Source organism: Epinephelus lanceolatus, chromosome 5 (assembly GCF_041903045.1).
Source record: "Epinephelus lanceolatus isolate andai-2023 chromosome 5, ASM4190304v1, whole genome shotgun sequence".
NCBI classification, from domain to species: Eukaryota; Metazoa; Chordata; class Actinopteri; order Perciformes; family Serranidae; genus Epinephelus; species Epinephelus lanceolatus.
This window is the reverse complement of record NC_135738.1, coordinates 10,078,006-10,099,644: the sequence shown is the minus strand read 5'-3', so window position 1 is coordinate 10,099,644 and position 21,639 is coordinate 10,078,006. Positions and strand designations below refer to the sequence as shown.

At 41.1% G+C, this 21,639-nt stretch overlaps 3 protein-coding genes across 4 annotated transcripts in view; all 3 read left to right on the top strand.

The window, feature by feature from the left end:
* pparab (peroxisome proliferator-activated receptor alpha b) overlaps positions 1-5,240 on the top strand; it is a 49,815-nt gene extending 44,575 nt beyond the window's left edge. For both annotated transcript variants that reach the window (XM_033635277.2, XM_078167687.1), the window contains exon 7: positions 283-5,240. In XM_033635277.2, the coding sequence (XP_033491168.2) occupies positions 283-527 (245 nt within the window). In that variant the 3' untranslated portion in view covers positions 528-5,240. The remainder of the gene's footprint in view (positions 1-282) is intronic.
* A 1,388-nt stretch (positions 5,241-6,628) lies between these two features.
* On the top strand, positions 6,629-16,612 carry yars2 (tyrosyl-tRNA synthetase 2, mitochondrial). The gene is made up of 5 exons (XM_033635276.2): positions 6,629-7,627; positions 11,307-11,474; positions 11,651-11,806; positions 12,032-12,202; positions 14,527-16,612. The coding sequence occupies exons 1-5, from the start codon at positions 6,852-6,854 to the stop codon at positions 14,684-14,686; spliced, it is 1,431 nt and encodes a 476-aa protein (XP_033491167.2). The 5' UTR covers positions 6,629-6,851; the 3' UTR covers positions 14,687-16,612.
* On the top strand, positions 16,165-20,911 carry cdkn1bb (cyclin dependent kinase inhibitor 1Bb). The gene is made up of 3 exons (XM_033635278.2): positions 16,165-17,411; positions 17,664-17,783; positions 19,309-20,911. Exons 1-2 carry the CDS (start codon positions 16,970-16,972, stop codon positions 17,777-17,779), a joined length of 558 nt encoding a protein of 185 aa, XP_033491169.2. The 5' UTR covers positions 16,165-16,969; the 3' UTR covers positions 17,780-17,783; positions 19,309-20,911.
* Positions 20,912-21,639: the final 728 nt, after the last annotated feature.

Below are 21,639 nucleotides of genomic sequence, written 5' to 3'. Positions count from 1 at the left end.
ATCGTCCAACCAATATTTGTACAAGGCTTGGACGGATGGGCTCTGTGCACGACCTTAAAAAAACAACCTTTAAAATTAATCTATTAATTTCTGTGTGGGATTTAGTATGTTATGTCTCCTTTTGCTCTTTGGGAACTTTTAATTGGACTCAAAGCAAATCTGTATCACAGAATATGTGAAGGCATTCTAGTACTACTTTGCTGTTGAACATTATTATTACTCCAACAGTAGATTATAGTCAAGAAGCCTCACTCAAGTTTATTTCTCTTCCTCTGTGATTAGACCGCCCAGGCCTGGTGAACGTCGCACACATCGAGCGGATGCAGGAGAGCATTGTGCAGGTGCTACAGCTCCATCTGCTGGCCAACCACCCGGACGACTCTTTCCTCTTCCCCAAGCTGCTGCAGAAACTGGCTGACCTCCGGCAGCTGGTCACTGAGCACGCACAGCTGGTGCAGGAGATCAAAAAGACAGAGGACACCTCACTGCACCCTCTCCTGCAGGAGATCTACAGAGACATGTACTGAGGGGGGTTGTGGAGGAATAACCAGAAGAGGCACTCTACAAATCATCTCCTCATTTTCAGGGACAGAAGAAGAAGTAGAGTCCTCCATAAGCTAGGTCGAACCACTTAATAACGCAGCAAGAGTTAGCTTTGGCTTCTGGTCAGCACAGGAGGTCCCGTTAAGGCCCTGGCAAGAGGCTGATGATTCTCATGGTCTGACACAGTGCTCTTCACTCCATTGTGTGGACCTTCATTGGCAGAACAGTCATGTGTGCAGACATGATGTGCAGCTGATAGAGCCCCTATCTAGATACCAGTGTATGCAATGTCTGACCAAACACTAATTTGAAGTATCTGAGGTGATCTCCATGCTTATCCCTGTCCGACCCTAAATGAACCCTAAAATGAGGAAAGAAATTGAACTTGATAGTCACCACTCCAGCATTATGCTTGAAAGTAGATTTTTAGAGTGATGTCAAAGAGCAAAGAGCCATATATACCTTCATAACGAAAAAACACCCAAATGATGTCAGTTGGCAGCAGCATTAAGACGGTAACGATATCATTTTCAAGCAGGGCAGCTTCTGACAAAATGGCTGTCAGTGACGGGTGGTGATGGTTATCAAGCACCAGCACCTCCCAGTGTGATTCTTCACCTTTTTGTACGCAGAGACACAGCTGCGGTGCCACCAGGCTCCCGAACATAATCATTTATTTGTACTGTAAGTCTTCTAAGCCATACTGTGTTTGTAATGATACTGGAAATCATCAATGTCTTTCATATTCTTCTCTCTTCCTAACGAGTCATCATCAAGACTTGGGATGGATCATCATCACTTATCACTCAAGGTGTCCACAAACTGCACAGGCAATAGTATTTTTACACTTCAGAATAAGAACCCAAACTTAAGTTTGTAAGAAATGTTGAGGTTTTTCAAGACTGAAATGATCGCAGGCACAGATTCACTCTATACAGGCACTGCAATGTACATCTGAAGCACGAACACGCCTGCGATATGTTAATATGATACTGTTTTATACTCTGTTAAATGCCTTGTTCACAATGCAAAGACATTTGGCACTCCATCCTGTTTTCAGTCCCGGTGTTCAAGGGCTAACACCAAGATAAACCGCATTACAACCTTAATACAGGTAGACTTAACGCAGATTTGCCAGAAGTGAATTCATCTTTTTCTTAATGTCTCACCCGGTGAAGCCCTGTTCCTATAAAAATACATCTTATTACATATATTTTTCTCCTTTCAGTTAGTCATGTTGTGTCTCTCCTCCTTCTCCTGTCAGTGTTTCTGCCTTCTATTGTATTTCACTGGCTGTTTGCTCCTCATAACACATGCAGTTGATTAAGATTCAGGGGTCTTACGTGCACATTTTTTATACGATGGCAGATGATTTTCCTAGAGGGAAATCACAATGTGATTGCCTCCTCGTTAACAGTTATTTTTGTTGTCACAGAAAAGTGTTCTGTTTTGCTCTTGTAGTTTCTCTAAAATTGCCTGGCCATTTTTGGCAAAATCAAAAGACAAGGCAAACACAAGCATGTGGCCATCTGCACTTACTTTAGTCTTAGTAAGATAAATCCCTTTCAGTCTTTTTAGACATTTAAAGAATAGCTTTTTCTAACAATTAGACAAGTGTCTGGTGACGGATGAAGACCAAATGCATTTCCACAAGATGGTTTTGTCCTCTATCATGACGATTACCGTAAAACTTCAATTAGTAGCAACTTGGATTCATTTTTATGAAAAACCCTTTTGATTCTTCTGATCTGAGGACCCTTACGGACTAAAGGAATATGAATAACTTACAGGGTAATCGAGGAATAGACACATAATCTGAGGTAGCCAACAACCCATGAACTGCTTGGCAACCAGACCAGGCCTCTAATTGAGACAGGCCTTTCTTAGTAAAAGAGACTGGTGCTGTGTCTCAAATCGCGTTCTTCCATTAGTACGCTTCCATGTAGTATCCTGTGTGCACTATGTTCTTATTGGCGTAGTGTGCGAATTTCGACAGGGTAGTGTTGTCTCAAACCAAACACGGCTGTTGTGCACTCACCGGAAATGACGACCGCAAATTAGCTAGTTAGCAAACTAGCATTAGCATTCGCAGTAGCAAATCATTAATAGCCTGCTAAATGAACTCAATAAACATACTGCTGGCTTATACCCGACAACAGTATAGTGGTGTTTAGTGCAAAAAACACGTGTTTGCACAATGCAGCGTCGTTCACGGTCGCACAGTCCTCGGCCGCCATTTCCAGTTTGAAAAGTGGTCCCTCCCCTTCCGCTACGTAGCCAAGATGGCGACGATTGAGGGCAAGAAGTGTCCATAGTTCCACACTCAACTTCTTGACTGTTTTTTGAGTGCACCATCCGGGTACTCATAGTGCACTGCATTTTTCCATACTTCTCAGTGTGAACACACTTATGCACTCAAAATATTAATAAGTACAGAAGTACGCGATTTGAGACACAGCATGGGTGTTTAATTGGGACTAGGCTTTTAATTGAAGTTTTATGGTACATTGCATGCGAAGAGGCCACTCCTGTGTTTTGTTATAATACTGCCTTTTGTAGTAAATGAACATGCGACAATGAAGTCATGCATGGCTGATAGTTTGGATGATAGAAATGTAAATGCCCCACATTTACTTATCCAACCAAAATCTCCTAAAATCATCACAAATCGATCACAAGAAATGGACCTTGTGTTTATAGTTACATCCCATTGTATAAACAGAGTATGTACATAGCTGAAACGATCACACCGACTGCTCGCCCTGACTTTTAACCCCACGAGGTATACAAGGTACTAATGGCGATCAACTTTGGTATCCCTCCGTTTGTTAAATACAGTAAATGTAGTTATGTACTGTATGTTCTTTTTACTTCAATGCCACACACTTGTGTTATAATTGAATTGGATCATATTTTCATACTAAAGTATATATATATGACTAAATCAGATAATTGTGTATTTGAAATGGCACGATTGATGAGTGCAGTGTAAATAAACATAAGGGTAACAGGGCAACTGGTAATCTGAGTATCCATAGATCTGAATTCCCGTCGGGGACATTCCTTTTTTGTTTATTGCTATTTTTAGATCGAGAACCATCAATGCTGCAGCGTGCATTCAGCTCATTTCAACTGTGCTTCTTTGTTTTGTTAAATTAAACACATATGATTTAAAGTGAAAGCATATGTGGGCTGTGCAGGGCTGCATTCGCTCACAGCTTTGGGTGGTTGATTTCAAACTTGACCTCCCGTGACCTTTTATCAGTTGCAAAAAAATCAAGCTACAGCCCAGCACTGATCACACAATATCGGCCTCCTCTTTTTATACTCTGTTCTCAGGTTGCATATTTTTAACAAGTTGGGTAATATATGCACAGAATTTCATCATTATTATCAGAAATCATCCATAATTAGCTCCTGTTGTTGAACAAACACGCTTGTTTTTCTGTTGCTGTTGAAACGATAGAGAAACTGAATGCTCTCATGATTTGCATCACATCACGTGCTATTACAGTCAAGAAGATGCAGTAATGAAAATGCAGTATGTACTGTTTTATAATCCTGTTTGTGTCGCGCTTTTTTGTCTCGACTTTTCTCTCCTCACTCGCTGCTATATTGTACTAACTCACCAAACATTATGCCATGAGTAGATTACTGACCTTCAAGCTGCCTCTACTTACTTAATATGTCCTCTCACAGAATGTCAGTCCCACATGCAGAACTCATTCAGCGCAGCTCGGGTTTTTCCCCTTTCGTGAGATTCCTGGGACTTTGTAGTTCCCGGGTACGCACCGGGATTAACCACAAACAATCTGTGCCTTAGCGTGTGCCCATGCCATAAAACACCAGAGATTCATAAAGAAGATTTGACTGGTGCACACACTTTAAAACTGTTTGTGTCGTCGGCTGGAATCAGCTGACACAACAGGGCCGCGCAGACAGGAAATGATGTCACAGCAGATTTAGGAAACCTATGTACAGCAAGACAGAGGCTCAAATGTGCTATTGAAGCCGGTACAGAATAGCAACAATGAAGGAATTGCTTAAAAAAGGACAGATGTTTGAAACTAAACACACAATGTTTGACACACTAGAGCCCCGGAGGAGATGTTGTGTAAATTTGTGATGTCTGCTTACCCTTAGGAATGTCTGTTTTGTGTTGAATTGACAAGGGACGTTTTAACTTGTATCAGGGATACCTAGTCTTCCTTTGTTGAACTAGCTCAGGACCTAGAAAGATACTGTTCTTCCTTCTTTATCTCTGTCTCTCTTTTATTCTCTCTGGAAGACATTTATTAGTGCTCTGCCTTACAGCGCGCGCACACACACACACACACACACACACACACACACACACACACACACACCCCAACAATCTTGATTAATAATGATATGACCTTTTTATTTTTTCAAAACTGACAGAAAAATGTTACTGGGGGGGCAGCAGTCATAGGAATTAGGAATTTGATTTATTTTTGTTTTGTTTTTTTCTTCCTGGATTTCATGGAGTTTGTTTTTGTGGCTATAGTGTCATGCAAAGAGACAACAGAGACTGTCTTTGGATGTGTTGTTAATGTGTACTGTGGCTTGGTAACAATGCTGTAAATGTTTGATGAATGTATATCTAGTCATTTAAACAATGGAACAAGTTGACTTTGAATGGATTTCAAAATAAAATGATTTTTAAATCCACCACATTTTGCATTTATATGTGTTTTACTTTAAAAGTTAACATAACTTCATTCTAATTATTGATGACATTCACCCTCTTTACCTTTTAAAAACCTTAACTGGGTTTCTATAGTAAGGCTGTGTCTTTGCTGGATGAAATAAGTAGACACACACATATTAGAACACCTGATCATCTTTAGGTTGTAACCTCAGTGTACGGCTTTAAAAGGATAGTGCACCCAAAAATGCAAATTCAGCCATTATCTACTCACCCATATGCCGAGGGAGGCTCTGGTGAAGTTTCAGTGTCCTCACATCACTTGCAGAGATCCCAGGGGAGAGGGGGTAGCAACACAACTCCACCTAATGGAGGCTGACGGCACCCCAGATTCAAACGTCCAAAAACACATAATTGAAACCACAAAATATCTCCATACTGCTCGTCTGTAGTGATCCAAGTGTCCTGAAGCCCCGACATAAAAAGTTGTTTGGAAAAACGTCATTTGAACTCTGTTTTTAGCCTCATTGTAGCCTGTAGCTCTGACTGCCTCTCTGTGCACCGCGTTCACGTGTGTGTCCTTGTGCGCGAGACCAGCGAAAGCACGTGAACATACATGAACGCGGTGCCGATGTCTCACAGTCTTGCACAAGCGCACACGTGAGCGCAGTGCACAGAGAGGCAGTTAAAGCTACAGGCTACAATGAGGCTAAAAACAGAGTTCAAATGACGTTTTTCCAAACAACTTTTTATGTCAGGGCTTCGGGACACTTGGATCACTACGGACGAGCAGTATGGAGATATTTTGTGGTTTCAATTATGTGTTTTTGGACATTTGAATCTGGGGCGCTGTCAGCCTGCATTAGGTGGAGTTGTGTTGCTACCCACTCTCCCCTTGGATCTCCGCAAGTGATGTGAGGACTCTAAAACTTCACCAGTCTCCCTCGACATATGGGTGAGTAGATAATGGCTGAATTTTCATTTTTGGGTGCACTATCCCTTTAACTCTGGGCTGGTCAGCTGGACCTGATGCTAGTTCGCCACCTATTGGTGTGCAGTCAAACCTGTAACTTCAGTATATTGCATTTGTACCACTGAATGAACTATTAAAGGGACAGTTGCCATTATATTGGAGAGGAGGCAGACATCTCTACGGCTGATGCCTCCAGCACTCAGCAACTCACACAAAATCAATCTAGATTTATACATAGCTACAGGTAAGAGTAAAAATAAGTATTTTGATTTGGAAGGAAGGAAGGAAATTTTTGAATGTGACTCGCTTTGCAAAAAATGAGAATCATCTGCTTCTGTCTTTAGAAAATATCAACTTTGGGGCATCGGTGGCTTAGTGGACAGAGCAGGCGCCCCATTATTTATTTGTACAGTGCACAGAAAAAATGGTTGTGCAGGGTGCCCAGGGGGGTTCCGTGTGGCTAATACATATACATATACATATACATACATACATAACAGTAAGCCTGGAGCTTTTGGAGCTGGGGTCCCAGGGCAGGTGACCTCTTTGACCATCCCTCCTTTTTAATCTGTGCTTGGGAACCAGTGCACTAGGGGCGCTATACTCCTACAAACTCCCCGGTTTCCTCAGCTCCTCCTCCTCCGTGTTCTTGTCACATTGTCCAACATGGCTGCCTCCATGGTGAGGTCCTGCCGCTATGTATCCTGTATTCTGCTCAGGCGACCGGGTCTTTACCTCACACTTAGGTCTAACTTTCACTGCTCCTCCTCTGCACATAGCGGACTGCTGTTTTCTCTCAATAAACGCGGTGTCCTGAAGGACTCTTTCCCAGAGAACGCAGCGCAGGACCGGCTCCCCAAGCTGCTCCAGTCCGGTGCTCAGACTGTGTACTGCGGCTTTGACCCCACGGCCGACAGCCTCCATGTGGGCAACCTGCTCGCCCTCATCGGCCTGCTGCACTTCCGAAGCGCCGGGCACCATGTCCTGGCTGTACTCGGAGGGGCCACGGCGCAGATCGGAGACCCGAGCGGCAAAACACACGAGAGGGAGCGGATGTCCGCGGACGCCGTGGAGGCAAACACCCGCAGCATCCAGGAGAGCATCCAGAGGATTTTCACCAACCACGAGCTGCTGTTTCACGACAGCTCCAGGAAGCTGGGCACCGTGACGGTACTGAACAACCTGAGCTGGTACAAGGACTGGGGCGTGGTGGCGTTTCTGTCGGAGGCCGGAAGGCACTTCAGGATGGGCACCATGCTCAGCCGCCACAGCGTGCAGTCCAGGCTGAGGAGCGCAGACGGTATGAGCCTGACAGAGTTCACCTACCAGGTGTTCCAAGCTTATGACTTCCACCACCTCAACCAAATATACGGCTGCAAGATTCAGCTCGGGGGCACCGACCAGCTGGGCAATTTGATGTCTGGCCATGATTACATTCACAAGTAAATGTCCATCCTGTTTATATGCAGTTCAGCAGGTTATTACAGCAGCAGTGTCTCCTGTTTAGTATCATCAGAGAGCATTGTTCCGAACCCCAATGACAAATCTGTCAATTTAACATATAAGTGATCCTTGGTGATTTTGTCCACACCAACAAATATAACCAAAGGCTGTGTGTGAATTCTCAGAAGCCACTCTTCAATTCGGCATACACACCAACCTACCAAACATTTATTCTTCCTTTTTAAACACATGTCAACAGTTGGCAAACGCGCATTGATTCCTCCTTTGTAGACACCTGTCAAATTCTAGCCACCAAGAAGACACCATTTTAGGCCTTAGTGACTCACAACAGAATTTAAAATGTCCCCTAAATCTTCAAAAAAAAAAGGGGGGTGAAGACTGTCATTTTATAGGTGAATATAGTTTGAAAACTGAAGTCAATCTGCTTTTAATCAGCAAAAGCTTACTTCTACCAACTACACCACATCTAAAGCTGCAAGATGGGCAGTTTGATGTCCATCAGTTTACTCACAACAAAATGTCATCTATGTATCAACCATTATATTAATGAGAATGGTTTTATATTAATATATCACAAATGGCAAATGTATACAAAATCCACTATTTATGATTATGATATTTAATACAGTGAATTTTGTTCCAGTATTAAGCAGATCAGACAACTCTTGACATATAAAACAAAAACTCTTGCATCTCTTTGTGTCAGGATTTAATCACAAGTTGCTTGACTTCAAACAGAATTTTGTGAAACATTAAATGGATACTATGGAAGCATATTGCATTCACTTGACAAATAAAAAAAGCCCTGTTTTTTTTAGTAATTTTTTCTGTTTTTCGTGGTGATTTTTTTTTCCTGAACAAGGAGACGAGATACTTCAAAATCTCGTGAGAAGCTCCCACCTGGCACCTGCAAGTGACCCCTGCATCCATGCTGTCTCCTGCTCCTAGACAATTTCAACTACGGGATCAATAAGGGTAAGGCACGTAATTAGTTACACACAGGGTATGATAATCTAGCTATGTTTTCGACTGCATCCTTCTAGTGTAGGCCTATCGCTCAATGTAACAGGTTAGGTTAGTAACAGGTTGTAACAATGTTACATGACAACTGAAATCATGCCCATACACGTTTGTCAGCTAACGTTGTTACAACCTGTTACTAACCTAACCTGTTACATTGAGCGATAGGCCTACACTAGAAGGATGCAGTCGAAAACATAGCTAGATTATCATACCCTGTGTGTAACTAATTACATGCCTTACCCTTATTGATCCAGTAGTTGAAATTGATAAAAAATACATCCATGAGCAGGAGTCACCATGGATGCAGGGGTCACTTGCAGGTGCCAGGTGGGAGCTTCTCATGAGATTTGAAGTATCTCGTCTCCTCGTTCAGGAAAAACAATTACCACAAAAATACAGAAAAAAATACCACAAAAAAAACAGGAAAAAAACACCTTGAAAAACAGAAAAAAATACCTCAAAAAACAGAAAAAAATACCTAAAAAAAACACAAAAAAATTACCCTGTAAAACAGAAAAAAAAATTACCTCGAAAAACAGAAAAAAATACCTCGAAAAACAGAAAAAATACTCCGAAAAACAGAAAAAAATACCTTGAGAAACAGAAAAAAATACCCAGATAAACTGAAAAAAATTACCCTGTAAAACAGAAAAAAATACCTCGAAAAACAGAAAAAAATTACCCCTTAAACAAAAAAATTACTCAGAAAAACAGGAAAAAAATACCTAGAGAAACAGAAAAAAATATCCCAAAAAACAAAAAAATTACCCCGTAAAACAGACAAAAATACCTCGAAAAACAGAAAAAAATACCGAAAAAAACAGAAAAAAATTACCCCGTAAAACAGAAAAAAACCCTCGAAAAACAGAAAAAAATTACCCCGTAAAACAGAAAAAAATACCTTGAAAAACAGAAAAAAATACCGCGAAAAACAGAAAAACAATTACCCCGTAAAACAGAAAAAAAACTCAAAAAACAGAAAAAAATACCTTGAAAAACAGAAAAAAAACCTCAAAAAACAGAAAAAAGTTACCCCGTAAAACAGAAAAAAACCCCTCGAAAAACAGAAAAAAATACCTTGAAAAACAGAAAAAAATTACCCCGTAAAACAGAAAAAATACCTCGAAAAACAGAAAAAAATACCGCGAAAAACAGAAAAAAATTACCCCGAAAAACAGAAAAAAAACCCTCGAAAAACAGAAAAAAATTACCCCGAAAAACAGAAAAAATTACTCAGAAAACAGGGCTGTTTTAATTTGTCAAGTGAATGCAATACACTTCCGTAGGGAACGCCTCCTAAATGAAACAGTCCAGCATGTTATTTTCATGGCCTAGGGAAGTTCAATTAATATTAGTGAACATGAACCACTCTTTCTCACAGCTGGTTGCACAAAACATCTTAAGTTAAGATTTACCTTGAAGTTTCCTCAAAATAAAATGGGTTGCACAAAATGCTTTTTAAGTCTTCTCCTTAAGGTTTCCTTAAAATGTTGAATTAAGTATTTTCTTCTTGGCTTGGTCTTAAACTTAACAAATCCCGAGACTGCTGCACAAAGGACCTTAACAAACAAAGCAAGATTAAAAAAAAAAAAAAAAAAAAAAAAAAAACCTAAGGTACCTCTGACTCCATCTTAACTGCAACATGATCGAGTTTATGGTGAAAATGAAAAACACTAACACACCCTGAAAAGAACCAGATGGATATGCTTTTGATATTACACTTTAGATTTCACTTTCTTCTTAAAAACATTTTCTGGTATTCTGGGATCAAATTTAATCTGTAGTTTGAGCTTTCTATGATTGTATTCCTCCAGAGGTATAATCTTTTCCTTCTCTGACCAATATGGTTTTCATGCCTTCTTTTCTTCTGCCATATTTTCTTTGTGAGGCGAAAACAGGCATTGCGACCGAGTCCAAGCAAACAGACAGTCTCCATGGAAACTTTTACCACTTAGAATATTTATAATATATAGAATATTTAGAATATTTTCACTGCTTTACCTTACCGTCAGACAGCACCTCCCGAAGAGGAACTAAGGCCATTATCTCAAAGCTACCGGCTCTACTGACAAAAATAGCAATTCACTTGAACTACCGTGTTTAACTTTACATCTTAAAATGTTACAGTTATGGCTGAATGACAATATGTCCATAATTCAAATCAATTGCCAGTTTTCTATCTGTATGTGATTGTTGTTAGCACGATGTTTAATATTTCAGTCATTCAGACCCAAACATCCTCCTTGGTGCTCTCAGTGTCATCTGTTACATATTTCCTAATCCATTGTTTACGGATAGCTTCAGACTTTATACTTGATTGATGACATCACAGATTTGACTTTTAGCACCTTAGTTTTTGGATTTTGGAGAGTTGTTCATGAGATACATGGATGAATATTGTAGGATTGTCGTACACCATAAAAATAACAAATGAATTTTGTAAATGGGCTTGGTTCCCCATTATGATTATATCATCCCCATTTGAGTCCACTGAATGTTAAATTATTGCCACACCTTATGGTTAGGCTAAGCATGTAAAAACGCGCTAGTGTGGTGGAGCATTCCACTCACAAGTTTTAAGATACCTACTCCAGACATGCAGCACGTGGTTAATTAAACCTGATTCCTCTGCAGAGTGAGCGGTGAGGAGGTGTACGGCCTGACCATCCCGCTGGTGACCAGCTCTGTCGGGGACAAGCTGGGGAAGACAGCAGGCAACGCAGTGTGGCTCAACAGAGACAAGACGTCTCCCTTTGAACTCTACCAGTTCTTCCTCAGGCAGCCTGACTCCAGCATAGAAGGGTACGTGAAGATGAAGCCTGATGATCGGTTCTGATTATAAAGATGTGATGCACAGTGAAAACATCTGAAAGCATCTCACAAATGGTTGCTTGTACACGCATTGCCTCATCTGGCTCTTGATGTAGGTATTCTGTGCGCTGTAGGAGGCTGAGGTATATTGTGTGGTCTTTTCACAGGTACTTGAAGCTGTTCACCTTCCTGCCTCTGGCGGAGGTGGAGAGTCTGATGGAGCAGCAGAGAGCAGATCCAAGTAAACGCCTCGCACATAAACGACTGGCCGCGGAGGTGACCAAACTGGTGCACGGAAAAGACGGCCTGGAGAGTGCAAAGAGGTCAGAACATCCTGCATGTGTTCATACTGTATGCGGTATCTAATGCTCCTTTATTAAATATAATTACAGTCTTTACATGTTATGTTTTTTGGGTTAAAGGCAGCAGGAATTAAATCAGTTCAAGAATAAATGAGTGTAACTGAGAAAGGAACTCCACTGGTCACTGTTCCGAGGATAATCAACCTTTTCAGATAAGAAGAGTCATATCCTATATTACTGTTGCAGATGTACCAACGCGCTGTACAACAGCAGCGTGCAGGCCTTGGAGGAAATGAGTGATGAGGAGCTTCAGGAGCTCTTCAGGGAGGCCCCCTTCCACGAGCTGCTTTTGGAGCCAGGTACCACTGTGATAGACGCCTGCCGCAAAGCCAACGCCATCCCAGAGGGTCCCAGAGGGTAGGTCCTCCCGGTTATGTCATCAGTCAGTAAGGTTAACATCTGCATTAGAGGATACGCTGCTAACTGTGGATGGAAGCCAAAGATTGTGCTGTTGAGAAAACGTCATCTTAAATCAATTCAATTTTAATTTTGGGGTGATTCTGGTTGAATTCTACAACATGCAGCACAGCGCTTTGTTCACAGCTGCAGCAACAAAGCGTTTTGAATTTGCTGCACAAACTCTGATTTGTGCCTCTGGCTGGATTCTTCCTCCAGGGTAAACATCACCAATATTTGATAAGAAATTAAACTACATTACCCCAGAGTGCTTATATGAACGTTAAAGGGCCAGTCCACTTAAACTAAGAAAACAGATTTTCCCCTTACCGTCAGTGGTATTAAAGGGATAGTGCGCCCAAAAATGAAAATTCAGCCATTATCTACTCACCCATATGCCGAGGGAGGCTCAGGTGAAGTTTTAGAGTCCTCACATCACTTGCAGAGATCCAAGGGGAGAGTGGGTAGCAACACAACTCCACCTAATGCAGGGTGACGGCGCCCCAGATTCAAACGTCCAAAAACACATAATTGAAACCACAGAGTATCTCCATACTGCTCGTCCGTAGTGATCCAAGTGTCCTGAAGCCCCAACATAAAAAGTTGTTTGGAAAAACGTCATTTGAACTCTGTTTTTAGCCTCATTGTAGCCTGTAGCTCTGACTGCCTCTGTGTACACTGCGCTCACATGTGTGCGCTTGTGTGAGACCGTGAGCCATGGACACCGCGTTCATGTGTGTGCATTTACATTCAACATAAAGTTTAAAGATAAAATATAGAAAGAAAAAAGGGGTAGGACTAAATAAGGTCACACTTCCTTCCTGCTCCTTTTCGGACGTGAAATATGCAAATATGTTTCCGAGTTGTATTTCTTTATTTGATTGCTTTTTTTGTTTGTTTGTTTTCTTTGGTTTGTCTTTGTGACTTGCTGAATGGCTGACCTTTACGCAACTTGATTATTCATGTCTTTCATTTTTTATTTCTTTATTATTATTATTATATATATATATATATATATATAATTTTTTTTCCTAACCAAAGCTTGTTTGTTTCTTTTAAACATGTCCAAATAAACATTATTCTATTCTATTCTATTCTATGTGTGTTCACATGCTTTCGCTGGTCTCGTGCGCAAGCACGCACACGTGAGCGCAGTGCACAGAGAGGCAGTCAGAGCTACAGGCTACAGTGAGGCTAAAAACAGAGTTCAAATGACGTTTTTCCAAACAACTTTTTATGTCGGGGCATCAGGACACTTGGATCACTATGGATGAGCAGTATGGAGATATTTTGTGGTTTCAATTATGTGTTTTTGGACGTTTGAATCTGGGGCGCTGTCAGCCTGCATTAGGTGGAGTTGTGTTGCTACCCCCTCTCCCCTGGGATCTCCGCAAGGGATGTGAGGACTTTAAAACTTCACCTGAGCCTCCGTCGGCATATGGGTGAGTAGATAATGGCTGAATTTTCATTTTTGGGTGCACTATCCCTTTAAGCCATGTACCTAGTTTTTATAGTGACAGTTTGTTCAGAGGAACATGGATCCAAAGAAAACTGTTAACAGAAAGTTCTTTGCATTATTTGGAGTAAACGAGTCACCGTGTCAGGAAACAGATGTTGCTGCTGAAATCCCTTCCAGCTTAATAATGGTATTGGAGCAGTGGCACTAATCTGGGCAAAAACACACACACAGACACCCGCACACACAATTTTTAATGTTATTTTTCAGTGCATGTTCGTGTAGAGCTGCGACTAATGATTATTAATTTATGTAAGTTGTTTTTAGATTAACCATTTCTTCTATAAAACGTCAAACAAATTAAAAGAACTCGTGATGTTTTCAGATTGCTTGATTTGTCGGACCAACAATTCTGTATTTCCAATTATATAAAACTGAAAGGAGCAGCAGGTCCTTAAATGAGAAGCTGGAGTCAGTGAATGTTACAGCTGATAAATATGTAGAATGAATATGTAATTTGAAAAACACAACAACAAGTAGCAGTTATGAGGAAAATAGACCAGATGGTGAAACTGTCGGCGCTGAAGCAATAGTTTCGGCTCGCTGGGAAGCCAACACAGTTCTACGGCTGCCTTCAGGGCACTCCTGTCCAAACCTGATGTTCTCACTCTCGCTCTGGCACTGAAATTTGGCACAGAATGATTTAACGTGAGTTAGTGCTCAGTAATAATGACATAATTCGATCGGTACACTTAACCCTTTAACTACTATTTCAGACAGGTAATGAAGGAAACCTTGTACTAAACTAACTTAAAATGTTTGTGTGCAGGTATCAGATGGTTTCGAACGGAGCCGTGTGGATCAACCACAGTCGGACAGACAAACCGGAGCAGGTTCTGATCCCCAAACTCCACATCCTATCGAATGGACTCACCTTGCTCAGAGTGGGAAAGAGGAACTTCTACATCATCAAGTGGCTCAGCCTCTGAGGCTGCCTGCTCTCACAGTGGACCAGTTTGAGCTGTGACGGACTGACTGGGAAGGTAGGCGACTACACCTCAGCGGGATCAGTGAGGAGACGAGGATGGACTGATATTTTGGAACGCACTGGGTTGTGGGCGTGGCTTAAACCCTTAATGGTTACCTGTGACGTTTATGTAAAGCTATGGTATTAAACAGAGTTTGATATAAAGATTGTTTCCTGCTGAGTTTGTACCCAGAGATGTTGGACAGTGGACACTAGGGGGCAGCATTGTCCCAGTCATAGCTGCAGTGCTGCAGGCCGCCACAGCTGCACCACACACCCCGCTGTGACCCCATAGGTAAATAATTGCTCCCTGTAAAATTAAATTGCATCATTTCTCGCAAACAGGTTATAGTTCTATTTTAAGCAGATCATGTTTTTCCAATTTGACGTGAACACGAGGCCGACATGTGTCCTAATGAGGCTGTTGTTTCTGCCTCAGCTGTGGAAGGTGTAAAGTGTACCAGGGAGAAAAGAACAAGCTTTGGATCAACTCCAGCATCGACTTATCTTGCTTTTAGTTTATTTTTAGATTCTATAAATTTGGTGTTTCCATTAGGGGAACATTTATTCAAGATTAGTTTTAGATTTTCCCCTTCAGCACAAAGTTTTCACTGTGGTGTAAATAACTATATTTAACTCTCAGCATGCAGGGCCTCTGCCTGTCACTGTTGGTTTCTTTCTTTTTGGCTTTTTGTTTTTTGCATGTACAGACTTCTGAGCGTGGAGATGTGCGTAGCTCTCTCGTCCTCGTACATCTGTTCTCTTTTTCTCCTGGGGGACGGTGGAGATGAGGACAGGGTCTGGGGTGTGCTGACCTCGACTTACCCCTCTCAGCTCCAGAGAATTGGTGGAAATACCATGTCATAAGGACACACATGTACTCAATGTACAATTTATTTTTTTTATGTTTTGGCCATAGTTAGATGGAGGGGGTTATATACCTACTTCTACAGAGGGTCCACACCTTGAAGCATTAGCCTATGTATTTTCAGAAATGTTATCTCTTTTAAGGTGGAATGTTTACAAGCAATTTCACTTTCAACAGATAATTGTAAATTTCCCCACAGATTATTTTTTCCAAATCTTACTGCATGTTGTTTTGGCAGCTGCTTATTTGTTTTATTAATGTTATTTTGCACACAAATATGTATTTTTATTTGTGTATGTGTTGAAGGTGTATGTGGCTCAGATTTTTTTTTAAATTAAATATATGAAAGGTAAATAGGTGATTTAAATTCAAAACCATCAAACTCTACCCTAGGGTTTTGTGTAGTTTTTGATATTAAGATGCATGTTTTAAAAGTGCAATAGACATGCCTACCATTTAATATTTAGATTTTAATGCAAAGTAATCTCTCTTTTTTTGTAATTTGGTTGCTAAAATGTAAAACACATGTAAAGAAATTAACGAGGCAGCGTCCTGGGAATTGTCCTGTGATTTTTTTTTTTTTTTTAATCCTTTTATTGATTTCAAAGCATCTTGGCATGGGGCTGCAGTTGAAAATGGCTAACAAATGACACATTTACATAAGTCTTAATTAATGTGAGTTGTCCTTATAAATAAAATAAATCTAAAAAACATCTAAATCATTGGAACAAAAATTCCAATGCAGCATTTGTGTTTATTTTAAAAAGACAAATAGTTACAATGTGTTTAAATTAATTTGAGGGCATGCAAATTACAGTTATGATTTTGATTTTTAATATTTTCCTTGTCAAAACAGTCTTAAGTTTGAAGAATTTGAGGTTTTGGGTGCAGACGTGCTGGATGTTGCAAGCCTGCTGCAACTCCTCCGGTCCACCTTAAGAGAAGTAGGCGGGCTCAAGCGCTTCGACCAATCAGCGCGCTCCTCCGCATTTAAATACCTCTGTGTGTCAATCATTTTTTCCTCCCCCCGTAGTCAGGCTCTACTCTCAATCCCAAGTACATCTCTCAATCGCCATATTGGGTACTGAGAAGGTTTGTCCGCCGTTGCTCTCACTACGGGACCAGACTGACAGAGCGGCTTCACTTCCCGGGCACTTTGTTTTCATGATCCGCGGAGACGACCTCCATCTTCACGACACCGCGGCCGTTACCGTCTCCAGCCCGACGTCTGCATGGCATAAGTCGTTGTTGCGCTTGTTTTGGATCTTAGCTCAGCGACGAGGAGATACCCGTTGTTTTTGAGCGGTGTGTTTTTTCTCGTAGAAAACTGGACGCTGCCGGCTGTTTGAAAAATTCTCGCCTTTCTTCGGGGGGAAAATGTCAGATGTTCGACTATCAAACGGGAGCCCGACTCTGGAGCGGACGGACTCCCGGGTGTCGGAGCACCCGAAGCCGTCAGCTTGCAGGAACCTCTTCGGCTCGGTGGACCACGAAGAGTTAAAGAGGGATTTAAAGGGACACTTGCGGGAGATGGAAGAGGCTGCCTCCGCCAAGTGGGACTTCGACTTCGCCAGTCACACGCCGCTGGCTCACGGCAGGCTGGAGTGGGAATTAGTGGATTGTAGAAACGTCCCGAGCTTCTACAACAGGCAGCCGCGGAGGGAGAAGGGCGTCTGCTCCGCTGGGAATAACAATGTGGATCTAAATGGGAATCATAATTGTGTTGTTGTGGCTGCGAGCGAAGACACCGACAGGGCGGACGGGCAGATGGAGTGCACGGAGCAGTGCACCGGGCTGAGGAAAAGACCTGCATGTCACGGTACTACATCTGCAACTGAATAATTGTAACTCCACTGGTGTTTCTGTGCAGCAGGCATCCACAGTCACCACAGTGCTGGTGTGCTTATAACACCCAAGTGCACTGCAAATAATTCTTAACATCTAAAATCGGATTATAATAAAACAGTGCATCTTAAAGGGTGTGCACACATGCACTGCAGTTAATTAAACCTACTTATATATCTACTTCTCAGTGGTTTTTACTGACTGCTGCTCCACTTTGCCTTTGCAGACACCACGGCCCAAAATAAGAGGTCACACACCAGCTCAGAGGAGGTTACTTGTCCAAGCCGGGGCCACTCCACAGAACACACACCCAGAAAGACCAGTCCCAAGAGGCAAACGTGAAACGGTGAGATTAAAAAACGTGCATGCAACTTTTTAGAAATTATATTTTGTAAATGGGCTTCTGCACAGTGAGGGTCAGTGTAGAGGAGTCAGACCTCTTCCAGCTGTTGTTCACCCGCAAAAGACACCTGAATAACACAACAATGCGATTTTTAAAAGCAAATTTTATTGTGTTGTTATACGAGTATCTGTAATGCAATCCATTTTGCAGCGCAAACACATTTTAATTCGGATTTCAAACAGCTGTGCAGCTTTGACAAGCAAAACACTCCCGTTTGTGTGTGTGCACGTCCTCAGTGCTGTCTGTCAGGCTTCATTCATTTAGTAGTAATAGTGAGTAAAAGTGCTCACCGCAGCAGGGTGACTGCACCCAAGCTTTCGGTCGTGCTTTTGCACCCAAACCTGTTTCGATCCACTGTGATCGATCGCGAGAGCACTTGTGAGTAACCCCAGACAAAAACGTGGCTGCACATTTACACCCTTTTTTTTTTTTTTTTTGTACTACAACCGCCTCCTGCCTGTCTGCCACGGTGAGCCCGAGTTTCCGACTAAACTGTAAACAACAAGTGTGCTGAACAACAGTGTAGTAGTAACACGTCAGCAGCCACTGCCCTCACAGCAGAGCAGAGCAGGGACGGGAAGGGGCTGGTCTCTCTCCCTCTGTGTGTGTGTGTGTGTGTGTGTGTGTGTGTGTGTGTGTGTGTGTGTGTGTGTGTGTGTGTGTGTGTGTGAGTGAGAGAGAGTGTGAGTGCTGCACACACTTTGCACACTAATGTTACAACACACACATCTGTCTCTGCCGGCGGAGAGTGTGCAGAGGAGCCGTGCAGCTCTGAAATCAAGTGCGCTTGTTGGCCACGGCCGAGGGAGAATAGGCATGAAATCTGCATTGTCGTGGCAGGATGTGAACTGTCAAAGCTGCAGAAGAAGAAAGACACTTAAACTTACCTAAACCTGACTTTTTAGTGTATTTTTTAATTTGTGGAAAAGGGTGAAGTCAGTTTAGGGAACAACATGTGCAAAACATTGTGTTTTTTGACGAGGAAGAAACCTGAATTTATATTTCTGTGACAAATATCACATTTTATTTGCATGCATGCTTGTTGTTGTTGTTTCCCTGTGGTAGCCACCTTCTAAAAATTTCTGTAAATTATTACAAGTGTGAAATTCATGCTAGATCGAGCACTGATGTAAAATCACACCCTCTGCTATTTTTGCACCTGTAACATTTTGCACAGTTTTAAAAATGAGCGAGCAAACAATTCTTGCAGCAGCTCAATAACAGTGGAAATTGCAGTGCATTTACGTCTTTCACACTGTCCATAAATACTTTGTGCATTCAAGTTAACCCTCCCTCTCTTTGTGAGGGTGCAAGAGGACATATTTTCTGTTTTTAACTAAAAACTCTGCACAGCAAAACTGTCCTGCAAGTGATGCATGAAGCTCAGTGTCAAAAGTTCGTCTCAAACATTCAGCCTCTTATTTTGTTTTTCTCTCTCTCCCCTTTCATCTAATTTTCCCCCTCACAGAGTCGAAGATGTATTTCCCCTTTTACGTGGGAAACCTCAGTGTTGGCCGATTTTTTTTATTTTTTATTTTTGGAAGAGGAACTACACAGCATCAGAAACATATCAGCTCTCCTGAAGACGGGGGAGGACGCTGTTGAAGCACTGAATAGAAACACTAAAGTTGTGGCACTCAATTTAAAAAAAAAAAAAAAAAAAAAAAAAAAAAAAAGTTACTGCCTCTAAAAGCAGTCGATGTAGCAGTGTGCAATTAGGTTTGATTTCCTTTTTTGCTCCTTTTTTTTTTACTACCTGTGTGTAAATAAATATACATATTATATTATATTTCTCTCCATATGTAGCACATAAGAAAAACATTATGATTTGAACACAAATCCTTTTATGTAAAAAGGTGTGAATTTTGATTTGACTTGAAGAATTGCAGTGTAGTTTGATACATGTTTCCAAAATGCTGTTCTTTTCCTTTTTTTATTATTTTATTTTCTGAAAAGCAGTGTGACTTTGACACGGTCCCTAATTGCTACATTTAAAACAAAAATCATGGCTCCTTAGAGTTTCTTAACAGTGTATCTTCACTCCGTCATCTTCCTAACTCTACAGTGAAGAACGGTACAAATGTAGCTCATCTGTTGATGTTTTTTACTTTACCTTCCTCTGTGTCACCAAGTGCAGGTTCTCCTATAAGATCCATTTTTGCAGGAAATCAACACAGGAAAAAATAAATGTAATATTTCTCTTAGGACTTCCGTTACATCACCCGATATTTATTTTGTGATAGGTGCTTTTAGCATCAGCTGAATCCTGGAATATGATTTGTATTTTTTTTCTCAAGTTCTCCTGCACACCTCAGCCACATTGTAAAGGTGTGTTTAGATTTGGAGTTGTGAGGTACTCAGATATTGAAGGACAAAGACCATACAAACTGCACAGGTCGTGTTGTAAAGTCATCTATTTTCCTTTTGTTTCATCAGCCTCAACGCTCCTCACAGAGGTTTTTTCTGGAAGGGGGTTGAATGTCCTACAATACCAAATACATGGTTGCTTCAGTATGGTTGCCAGCACCGTCTGCGCTCCTTAATTGACTTCACATTTTCTTGTGATAACCTAGACTTTAAATTTCCATTTATGTTTGTACTTGTTTCACCAATGTTGTTAGCCTGCTGAGGATGCAAAATGTGAGCATCTAAAAGCTTCCCTGTATTGGCCCTAAAGTGTGGGTTATATTCAAAGAGACCAGTGTACACCTGGACGGAGAGCGAGAACAGCTAGTCTCAGAAATGCAGTCACCATGCCTGTGTATTTGTGTAAATCTTTGCAATGTACCTTTGTACATAATTTTGTAAAAACACTGAGAAATTATACTAACTTATTTATGTCAATTTTTTTTTATGTAGAATAAAAAAATGGGGTTTTTTTGATTACGGTTATCCAAAGTGGCATTTACTTTATTATAATTGTCTTATTTTGTAAAAGCATATTTTTTGGTAGTTTTTTTTTTCTTATCAATAAGGTTGCAAACTGAGCCTGATAAAATATTTGATGTGCATTTTGTAATGTGTGGTTATAAAATGTGTTGCAATCAATTAAAAGAGAAAATCAAATCTTATTTGACTTGTGGTTGCTTTTTTTTTTTACACTTGGTGTAATTTCACCATCTCACACACACACACACACACACACACATACACACATTGCTCAGTTTTATCTTATAAACCTTCACATTTGCCAAAAATAACCCTAAAAAAGATAACTGCAAATTTTTCTGTGTCTATAAAAATCCAAAACACACTTGTGGAGGTGCAGTGTTTGCAGCAGCTGTGTGAGTGTATCTCTGTGCATGCACCCATCCTGATACAATGCAGTGACACTCCCAATATGAATCCACCAGCGTCCTGAGCCGGTTGATGATTGACACTCTGGTCATCCAATGAAACGCAGAGTGGGGGAAGCAGACCACTTGTTGCAGCCAGTAACGTTCACTAACTTATCATGGGAATGGCTTTCATGGAAAAAAAATAAGCGCTTTGAGCTCAGAGTACGATCCTCAGCTATAAGGTAAAATACGGCAACTTAAATTATAATTTTATTTTATTTTACTATTTGACTGGCCTCAGTAGCTTCTGTGTTTCAGTTTGAGTGTGTGTGTGTGTGGATATGAGTGTGTGTAAGCATGTGAGTGTGTGGGAGAAGAGCAAGAGTGACTGTGCTTTCACTTATGAGTCTTGTGTGGTGTGTTTTCAATTATCTTTTCATCTTAAATTCTTCCTGCTACTAAAACAGGTTTTATATTTAATGTTAGATATTTGGGGGAAAAAATATTATAAATTGTACAGT